Source organism: Puma concolor, chromosome A3 (genome assembly GCF_028749965.1).
Source record: "Puma concolor isolate L17-30 chromosome A3, mPumCon1.1.hap2, whole genome shotgun sequence".
NCBI lineage: Eukaryota > Metazoa > Chordata > Mammalia > Carnivora > Felidae > Puma > Puma concolor.
This window is the reverse complement of record NC_141669.1, coordinates 125,881,105-125,891,741: the sequence shown is the minus strand read 5'-3', so window position 1 is coordinate 125,891,741 and position 10,637 is coordinate 125,881,105. Positions and strand designations below refer to the sequence as shown.

The following is a 10,637-nucleotide window of genomic DNA, read 5'->3' as shown; positions in this document are numbered from 1 at the left end:
AGGCCCTCGGCGGAGGTGGGGAGGAAAAAGTGTGCATCACGATTTTACGCTTCTTCCACTCCATTCCCAGGTCCCTATGGTCAGTCTAGAACGTGGCACCCAGAAGCCAGCGAGCTACACCCCTCCCCACCTCTGCGAGCTGGCCTCTCGAAGGATGCATTCTATGAAGTCACAGAAAGGGAACATCTGTCGGGTGCTTTCTGGGTGACCGGTACCTCACAATGGCCCTGCAAGCCAAGGAGATGAGGAGACCGTGACGCCGAAACAGAAGGTGATTTGGCCAGGCTCACACGACTAGGGCGTGGCGGGGCCAGAACTCTAATCTAGAAGTGCTGGCTGCTCCCCATTCCACCTTCCGAAGAAAGGAAAAGGCACAAGGGAGCATCCAGCCCGTATTCACGCGCATTGCGGCCCGGTTATTGCAGCATCGGCTGTCAACAAACCGGCAGCAGCTGAGCCTCAAAATGTGCCCAGCCTGGGTCAAGGAAAGCACCCAGTCAGGCCCCGAGTCAGTACTTCCCTACAGCTCCCAGGTGACACGGCACGCCCACCCTCCAATCCCAAGCCCGGTCGCCCCCTGTCTGCAGGAGCCATAGCCCTGAACACGCCGTTGGGGAGAGGAAAAACCAGGGAGCCGGGGTTTCTGGGGATCTTCCCCTAGAGGCGGGCTGCGCGGTGTGGCGCCCTCAAGAAAGCAGCGCAGCGATCGAGGGGCGCAGAGCCCTCCCGGGAGGGACCCAGGCAGTGGTGGAGAGGCCTAGATGCGGAGGAAGGGCAGGAGGGCCTCCCCGGGACACGCCTGCACCCTCCTAGGCCCCAGCGCTCCACTCCGTGACTGCGTCCAGCGGGCCTAGCGGGCCTGCACCGGCACAGAACGACCCCGTAGCCCTGGGCGGCGTGGCCACGGCCGGCCTGAGCCTGCGGGTGTGGGGCTGCTCGGTGCCGCCCCGCTGGGCTCTCCGCGAGCCGGCGCCTGGGCGCCACGATCCCCACTCCCGCCTCCCCTACCTCTACAGAGCCACTCCCCGCGCCGCCTCCACCCCGCAGCCTCCACTCCAAGCTGTCTCTCCGCCCGGCTTGCGCGCCGGCCCACTTCCTGCGTCGTCGCCATTTCGGTTCTTTTGCTGGACATCCTCAATCCCATCAGTCTTCACAAATCACCCCTACTCGATCTTTCCCCCCCAAGCCCCTTCCATTTCATCAACCTTCGCCTGAAGGTTTGTCCCATCTGTCCGCGCACGCTGTCAGCAAGCAATCAGGGCAGCGCGCTCCCAACCAAAACACACCGTGTTGGGGACCCCCTGCACTCGTCCTCATGGGACCCCTCCCAGGGGACCCCAAGTGGGTAAGGTGTGAGCCTGAGCAAGACTGGCAGCTACCGCTTTGCCGCATAGACAGTCAGAGTTGGGTCCAGGGTCAGCGTCAGCTGATGGACTCTGTCTGTGTCCTGAGGCTGGGATCTGTCATGTCCAGGGCACCTCTGGGCGCTGGGCGGGGGCGGGGGAGGGGGGTGGCAGGGAGGCAAGGATGCAGGCACTTGGGCCTCAGGCAACGTGCCTCCCACAATCCCACAGCTGGGTTGTCCCCTTACCACCTTCCCTGTGCTTGACCACTCCAATCTGAGGCTTCTCTTCTGGGCTCAGTTAGAGCCTGCTTTTTGGGGGCAGGAGGCTGCAACAGATCTCAGAGATCACAAACCACTCCAGAAATGGCTCCCTACCAGTTAACTGTGGGAAAAATTAACTTTAAAGTGTTGGATTCAGAGTGACTTTTTAAGAAGTCACATGAGCTCTCTGAGCCTATTTCATTTTTTTATAAAATAGGGACAGATATGGGGCGCCTGGGTGGCTCAGTCAGTTGAGCGTCCGACTTTGGCTCAGGTCATGATCTCACGGTTCATGGGTTCCAGCCCCACATGGGGCTCTGTGCTGACAGCTCAGAGCCTGGAGCCCGCTTCGGATTCTGTCTCCCCCTCTCTCTCTCTCTGCCCCTCCCCTGCTCATGCTCTGTCTCTCTGCCTCTCAAAAATAAAGAAACGTAATAAGAAAATTTTTTTAAATAGGGATTGATACTAATATCCATTCCAGAGGGCTCTGTGCAAATCAGGCTTGATGCAGGTAAAGCCAGTTTGTAGGGTGTTGAACAAATGTCCTTTTTTTCCTGCCTGCTTCCTGGACCTGTGCCATAATAAAGCCCCTTGCTTCCCACTCAAGCACTTACCTAACTGCTCACCTTTAAGGGAATTAGCTGCTTGTTAAAAAGCCAATCTTAGGTTCACGTTCACGACCTTTTGATATAATGCCACCTGGATTCCAGAGACTGTCCCTCTCCTACTCTGAACCACCTGCCACTAAACATGATTGGAATGTGCAGAGGATGAGGCTGTTGAGGCAGACAGACCTAGCTTCTCACCAGCTGTGTGATGCTAGGGAAAGTTGTTTACTCCTAATCCTCAGTTTGTCTGCAAAATGGGGAAATAATGGTGCCTCGCTCATTGGATTAAGTGAGAATAAGTCACTCTGCAGTGCATGGCACATAGGAGTGCAGTACTCGGTAGGTATACCCTGATCACGGGCAAGCCTACCTCCCCATCTAACAGCTGAAAACACTGAGGCTTGGAAGAAAGGTGTCTCCTCCATAAAAGGAGGAGGGATGGGGCAGTGGCCCAGTAACTGCTTAGATTTCTGGATGCCGGCCACCGGTTAAATGCTTTGCACATATCTCATTGAACCCTCACAACACAGAGAGGTGTATCTTATCCTCATTTTAGAAACAAGGAAAACTACGCTGGGGTGGGGGTGGGGGGTGGGTGGGAGTTAAACAGCTTTTCCAAGGCCTCACGGCTAGTAATGCAACCCAAGACTTCACCCCGCACTCCAGCGCGGCTCTCTCGTCATCTAGCCTTGGCCCCTACAGTTCTGCCTTGCCCTGGGAGTGGCAGGACAGGGATCCAAACTGTCAGCAATCTGGACCCACTCCTGGCTCAAGGCTGTTTTCACCACCACTTGCTACTTTCTTACAGAAACCTTCAAGCAAGGCTTTGATTCCCTCTCCACAGAGGGCCTCTTTTGTGCTCTGAATCCACCCCCACTTCCCTTGCCCCTAAGGCTCTGTGCTCCTTGGGCTACAGATACAGGGAGGAGATCCATGTCTGTGCACAGACTGCCCCTGGGGACTGCCAGAGGAAGTTACTCTGATCTGGGAGTCACTGAGCAGTCGAAGAAACTCTGCTTCCACAGGAGCTGTGCCCCCATAGGATTCATGGGGACCTGGAGCTTCCCACCCCATCACCCCCCACTTGCTGGCTGCCATCCTGGCCCCCATTTAGCTCTGATCTGGAAAGAGCTGCCTAGAACTAGGGGTTAGGGGCACCCTCTGAGTTAGACATCCCTTTCTCCTTTCCCATCTTCCTTCTGGGTCATAAATGACTTTGAGCACCACCTATGTACTCATCTCCACTTATCTTCTCCAAAGGGAAGTTGGGAAGTGGCGGGGAAGGGGGGTGGGATGAAGAGAGGTTCAGACTTTAGACCCCTAGAAAGTCCAGAGATAACGCCATCTCCGTGGCTGGGTGGTGGTAACTCTCCCTTAGCCTCTGGAAATAAAAACTTCCTGCAGTTACCTGTTCATTTGGAAATGTGGCCATATTTCATATATCGTCTACCAGTGTTTCTTAGAAAGCTCGCAATGTTTACAAAGCACTACGTATCCTTTGTATTTAAAACAATACAGTAGGATGCAGAGGTATGATTATGAAGTGACAGACTTGCACGTCCTTTAACTATTAATGTCTTCAGAACGAGTTTATTGTCAGAACCAGAGCCCAAATCCTGGGTCTGCCAGCTCCTAACACATAACCTTGGACAAATGCCTTAGTTTCCTCATCTGTAAGATACGGATGGTTCCTTCCTATTTCCAAGTGTTGCCGTGAAGATTAAGTGAGCAACATGTAAAGTACTTAGCCCACTGCCGGACATCTATTAAGCACAGCTACTTGGGGAAACAATGGTGCCTCGCTCATTGGACCTGCGACCAATGGACAGCGACCTGCACAGCTACTTATTACTAACATGACAAACGTGTTCCTGCCACTGCCCAGTTCTCTCAGGAACTTGCCTCTAGACACTGCTTTTATGGTCACTTTAGAAATCGTAACAATTTCATTAAGGTCACAGATTTTTCACCCCCAACTGTCATTCAGCTCAGTCACTGTATTGTTGGGGAAAAGAAATCGGCTCCCCTGACTCCGGGCAAAGTTTGGCCAACTTTGGCAAAACCAAATTACCACTCAAGGGGCAAAGATTCATCATTACAGAAGATATGCAGAAGAACAGGCACAGTTCTCTGAAGGAAACTCCCAGAGAGGTGAGCCAACACGGTTGGGGCAACCAGCCCACAGCTGACCAGGGGAGACTGCAGCCACATGACATGTGCTCTGGTGCCCTACCCGAAATAACATTAGCCACATGCCTTTATGGTTTGCGATGTCTGGGGGAAATCCATCCACCCGAGGGGAGTCTTCTCAGCTGGTCCTACCTCCGGGACCCTGTAGCCAGGATCCGAGTCCCATTAACCAGCTGCTTCCTTCCAGCCTGGCCAGAGCACCAAGTGACTGAGGTGCCTCACCCTCGCACTTTCCCGTCTCCACTCAGGCACGTTCAGTCTTAAACCTTCATCCTGTCAGCCTCACCTCCCTTTTCTGCAGGGCTGAGGCCCAGGAGGCTAGAAAGGCTTCCTGGGCAGAGAGCAAAACCCATTTGTGAAGACCTAACACTGTAAGCTGCAAGCTGACTGCTCTCTTGGGCAGGCTCTGGGCGACCCAAAGAGGAATACTGATGGTTTCAATACAGAAGTGGGTCTAGACCAAGTGTGTTCCACTGGACACATTCAGAAATCAATGGCAAGAGAGAAAGGACACTGAGTCATGGCACTTCACCCAAGACATAACACAGGAGGCTGCAGATGAAGGGGGTAGGACATAAGAGTTCCCCACACCTAGTATTTTAACCAAATGAAAGAATAATCTGGGGTCTAGGAGAGAAATTGACCTAGTCATTCTTTACAGCTCCCTGTCCGACCGTGTGGGTCTCTCGCCGGCCCAACTGCGGCACTACAAAGTAAGCACAGGCAGAACCGTGGAAAATACTGTATTTATGTACATAGGAGGGACAGCTGCAAGCCCCTAACAGAGGACAGGCCACCCCAAAGAAAAATCTTAGCAGCAAATTTCTATCTCCCTCAGCACTCCCAGCACAGCTCAAGTTGGAAGGCTGGGCCTCCTGTCTCTCGGCACCCATCATACCCTTCCCACTGGAGAATTCCCAGTAAGGCAGGGAAAAGGAACTATTGCCAGAAGTGAGGCCCGGTGGGAGCTGGGGTGCCTAGTCATTCCTAGAGAAGAGGCAGTGACTCTATCGTGAGGGGTGGACCAGGAGCAATGCTGGGACTTCTTCTCCGGGTCCTATGGCCTGCTCTGTTGAAAGCTGGCAGTAGAGAGAACTGGAAGAAAGTTAGTCATGGATTCATGGGCGTGTGCACACATGCGTGCAGCAGGACACGGGTTGTGCGTCTTCCTTGTGCTTGATGCCTCCGTCTGCCGTCCTCTCCGTGACGGCAGCCTAATCCTCTGCACCTCTGCCTCTCTGTGGCTATGGATCCAGAAACCAAGTGTTTCTCCAAACAGAATAGCTGCGGTTCAGCAACATGGCAAAGGTAACAGCCGTCTCGGGGGAGGTAAGACAGATGACTAGAAGAGTGGTTTGCTCCAATCAGATATCCTTGATTTGGTTCTTTTTTAAAATAACAGGCTGGTGACAGGTATAGTGGCTCAAGAATGACATGGTTCCAATTCTGTTATTACCCCGAAAGAGGTCCCCTTGCTGACCTCCCAGATAGCAACGCTTCAGCAGGCAGAGGCCATTCTTGCGGCTGTGGTTCTGACTGCTACCTGCCTTCTTGACAGGGCCTCACTATCTCTCCGCCAACAAGACTTCACATTTCCAGGGTTCCTCTCACACCTGGGCTGGACCTCGTCTGGAGAGTCTGAACAGCCCAAGGTGTTGGGGGGCAGGGAGGGAGGGAAGGGCGCCAAGTGCCCAGCAGGGTGTCCAAAGGACCCGATTCTAGACATTGGATTTAGGGGCTGAGTTGAGGGGGATCTCCTTGAGCTCCGTCCGCATGCACAGGTACTCCCCGATGACAGCCATGAGCGCAATGCACACGGCTTGGACCAGCCACCAGGTCAGCGCCGAGGGGAAACGGGAGCTGTAGAACCAGCAGCCCAGGAGGTGAAAGAAATGGACAGTGACAGTGAAATCCAGACACTGCTTCCCTCGCCGGATGAAGTACAGCAAGCCCAGAGCACTGTGGGGAGAGGACAGCAGTGAGTTGTCACTGGGTTGTCCGGGCCTTAGATCATTTGGGGAGTAGGGACAATTAGGAGAACAGCATAGTGGTGGGAAGCAAGCAAGAGAAGCGTGAAGCGGGGGTTCCACTATTAGATGCCTAGAGAGAGCTGGCAGGTAATGCGGGGGGAGGATCGGGCTGGGCAGAAGAAAAACCAAAGTACAAGCTTGATGAGAAATGGCGACTGTCACCCAGGGGAATCCTAGGGACTGGTGGGGACTGCAGCACCCTGAGGCACACGTGGACCATCCAAAGTGGGGACCACAGAGACCTGCAGCTGGGCAAATCCTCATGCCGGAAGGTTGGCCTGGGATCAGTCAATCTTCCCGTTTTCCAAGAGAAGCCAGAAATCTGGATTTATTTTTTTAACGTAAAATATCCTGACTTTCAACTCAGTGGAAAAATGTTTTAAATGCCACTTGGGGGATGGTAAAACAGAGCATAATCTAGGAGCCAAATTCAGGTCATAGTCAGCCCACCCGTTTTTCAGTCTCCAGTGTGAGGTTAAGAATAGTAATGTGCAAGGTACTGTTTTAAGTATTTCCCACGAATGAATTTGTTTCACCCTTAAAACTATGAAATGGGTAATATTATTCGCCTCATTTTACCAAGGAGGAGACTGGGGCTTAGATAGATCAACCTGTCCAAAGTCACGAGACTAGTGGGAAGCTGAGATTCAAAGCCAAGTAAGTCTGCCTCTACAGCCTGAGATCTTAACCATTATGCTAAACTGCCTCTCAAAGGGCAGGCAGTGGTCACAGGTGACCTTAAATGTTACCCAGCCAAACCCCTCAGTGTACCAACGAGGTGCCCGAAGCCGAGAGAAGGGAAGTAACTTGGCCAATGGCACACAGACCAAGAACAGAACCGACTTCTCCTGACCCCCAGTCCCACCCCTTCCTCACCTCGTTCCACAACAGGGAAGTGATCTGAGATGGAAGCTAACCCCCAGGCGGCATGCAGAGTGATGTAAGAGCTTTCCAGCTAAGTCAAACAGCAATGGAAGGAGCCCTATAATGGAGCCAGTCCCAGAACCGGCCTTTGCCACCCACTTTAGTCCACCATGCCCCAGGAATAAGTGCCAGCCTGTCTCATGTCCAAATTGAGGAAGTTAGTTCCAGTGCTAGGACCCCCAAAAGCTGGAGAGCAAAACTGGTGATACTCACCAGGTGAGGGCGTTGAGGATGAAGGACATCATGGAGAGCCGGCCTGGAGGGGTGGAAAAGCCCAGGATCTGAGGGGGAATCACAAATGGAAATATGCTGGAAAAGTGCCTTGGCTTGGCAGAGCTCCAGGCTCCAGGACCTCCCAAGGAACAATCATTCTTCCCAGAACACAAAAGAAAATAGGTCCCTGCATCTGTGCGTCAGCTTATTTCCAACAAGGTGCTTTCACAGACCTCCACTAGAGTATCTCACTGGACCCCAAACAGCAGGCGGGAAGAGACTTACAAAGGAGAAGCAAAAGTTCAGAGAAGTAACTTGCCCAAAGTGATACAGTCAGTAAACTGCAAGAGTAAGGTCAATTACAGGGTTCAGTAAACTGAGACCCCACCAGCAAGACACCTAGTTTTGTAAATAAGGTCCCAGGGAAATGCTACCACACCTATTTGCTTAGTACTGATGCTGGCTGCTTTTGCACCACAATGACAGAGGTGAGTTGGTGAGAAATCTCCTGTTACCTTGCCGAGGGCTACACAGAGAAGCAGCAGCAGGAGCAAAGATTCCATTCCGGATCTCCTGGCTCTGAGAGCTGTGCTCATTACCATACACCACAGCTGCCTCTCAGATGCGAAGATCTCATAGCCCTCCTTGACTATAAAGCACTTTCATCTTCCTAGGCACCTCTGGGGTCTCTGGGCTTCATAACATTTTGCTGAGCATTATTCTGCCCAGTTTCCAGAAGAGAAAACCGGCTCAGAAAGGTGAAGCAACTTGCCCAGAGTCCCACAGCTAGTATATCTGGACCTAGATTGGACGCTAAACCTCTCTGAATCCAAAGTAGAGGCTCTCTGCGTTGCAGTCCATAACCTCTCCACTACTGGTCTCATGATTTTGCAGACAGGAAAACTGAGGTTCAGAGGGGACAACACTTGGCCCACATCACACAGCTAGTAAGCGGAATTTCAACGGAGGCCTGATTCCAAAGTCTAAGCAGTTTCCATTATACCTCCGTGAATGGTCTTTTATCCACCCCCCTCTTCCGTTTGGCACCTGAGAATTTGGGGCCTAGGGAAGTGAAGTCACTTTCTCAGAGTGTCAGAGAGGAGATGCATCAGGTTGCCTGGAACGCAAAGCTGCTCCTTGACATCCAGGCCCTTTCCTTTGAATAATCTGCTTCTGTTAACAGTCACTAAATTTTATGGATAGGGCACCTGAGGCTCAGAAAGATGAGATCCCTCCCCCGGGACCACAAAGTAAGATGGTGGTCCAGCCAGGTCTGGAGCCCAGTAGTGTCGGACCACAAAGTACACCCGACGAGGCCGAGACTCCGCCCGCGCTGGCCCAGAGACCCTACCTCGGCGTCGAACATCTGGTCCAGCGAGGGACTGCTGCGCACCAGCCCGTCCACCAGCGCCAGCCACAGGCCCAGCGAGCCGTAATAGACTGTCTGCATGAGGACGATCTGCGACAGGATCAGCAACGGGTCCCACACGTAGCTGCGGAATTGGCCCGCCATGCCGGCCCGCGGGGCCCGGCCGCCACCCGGGGCCTGGGTCAGCGCCGCCGCGCCATGGGCCCCGGGCAGCCCTGGCACCTGCGAGGACACACGCCGGGCCTCAGCCAGGGAGCCGTCACCATGGCAACGCCGCCCCGCCCGGGAGGAGGGACTGGGACGGAGGGAGCGAACCCATTCCGGGAGCGGGGGTGAGGGCGGGGCGGACAGACCCATTCCAAGAGTAAGGGGAAATCCTGCCCATTCCGGCTGCTCGGGCCCCGCCCGTCCTCAGGCTTCTTCGGGGTCCACTTACCGGTGACGGACTCGAGGGTCGAAGTGTCCGAAGACGGCCCAGCCTCACCGACTGACCCCCTAAACAGCGCTGACAGACAGGACCATGGAGGAGAAGCCCTACCTGCCTAGAGAGGCAAAGATCCAGCTACAGCTGCGGAGCCGCGACCGCGTAGGAAAGAAGCGTTTCCGGGGAAGGCGGTGGAGGGGCGGGGCTGAGGTTGCGCAGGCGTAATGGACGCAATCTTCGGCCGAACCACCTAAACTGGGTACGGGCCGCGGGGAAGCGAAGTATGCACATGCGCAAGATAAAGAATGAAGGCGAACGGAAGTGGGGCACGTTAAGCGGTAGAGCTTGCGTGCCCTCTACAGGGGAGTCTTGAAGACAAGAGGCGCAACCAGGAGAATAGGGAGCGGGGTGGGCAAGAGCAAGGGAAAGATGTTTAGGAATTAACAAGTAGATAAGTGCTGACTCTACCTTCCCTCTCCTAGTTAAAGTCTGGGATAACTTTAAATGAACCTGCCAGGTCTTCCACACATGATTTTGCCACGGTTCCCGTTTGACAGATGAGTAAGGCTCAGAAAAGGAAAGCAAGGTACCGCCTCAAAGAGTTAGAAGACAGAGTTAGTGGCAGTCAGGATTAGAATTCACGTGCCAACATCGCAGCATTGATTTCGTGCTACTGGATTACAGCAAGGTTTGGACACGTACGAATGGGAAAGTCCCTGCCCTCTGACACAACCTAATTATTAGAAAGGCAAAGTAGTGAATGTTTTATAATGTGGGTATCAGTTTGTATTTATATGTACATATAAACTTAAACTAGAAGACAGGACAGATTCTGAAATCATAACCTAGGAGCAGATTCTGACCCTGCCTTGCCTCCATGACTGCTTTCTTTCTGCCTTTTCTGAGTCCACATAGTGTAGACGGTCGGTAAATATTTGCTGAATGAGTCAAAACAGAGGAGGAATAACAGCAAATTGATGAATCACGTTCTTCCTGCCCCAGCAGATCAAAACCCCTTAACCTCATTGAGTCTAGAGCCCCCTTCTCCAGAATGGAAAGAAAGGAAGTAACCGGTTCCAGGAAAACAATCTGGGTTTTAGAGCCAGCTCCACTAGCTGTGTGACTAGCAAGCTACTTCCTTCTTTAAACCCCAGCTTCCCTGATTATGAAATGAGGAGTTAGACAAGATTAACGTTTGCCAACATTCAATCTACCCTCCACTAATTAGTTTCCCATTAAAAAAACTTACAGAGGGGCGCCTGGGTGGCGCAGT

General features: G+C 53.1%; 1 protein-coding gene across 1 annotated transcript; it reads right to left on the bottom strand.

Annotated features, from left to right (window-relative positions):
* Positions 1-5,131: 5,131 nt before the first annotated feature.
* Positions 5,132-9,563, bottom strand: SYS1 (SYS1 golgi trafficking protein). The gene is made up of 4 exons (XM_025931866.2): positions 9,377-9,563; positions 8,923-9,162; positions 7,572-7,639; positions 5,132-6,363 (listed from the first exon to the last, which is right to left on the bottom strand). The coding sequence occupies exons 2-4, from the start codon at positions 9,082-9,084 to the stop codon at positions 6,123-6,125; spliced, it is 471 nt and encodes a 156-aa protein (XP_025787651.1). The 5' UTR covers positions 9,085-9,162; positions 9,377-9,563; the 3' UTR covers positions 5,132-6,122.
* Between the last annotated feature and the right edge of the window lie 1,074 nt (positions 9,564-10,637).

Coding starts and splice junctions, on each gene's coding strand:
- SYS1 (XM_025931866.2), bottom strand. CDS start 9,084: ATGGCGGGCCAATTCCGCAGCTACGTGTGGGACCCGTTGCTGATCCTG. Junction 7,640..8,922: donor ACCAGATGTTCGACGCCGAG/GTAGGGTCTCTG, acceptor ATTCCCCCTCAG/ATCCTGGGCTTTTCCACCCC. Junction 6,364..7,571: donor ATCCTCAACGCCCTCACCTG/GTGAGTATCACC, acceptor CTCTCCCCACAG/TGCTCTGGGCTTGCTGTACT.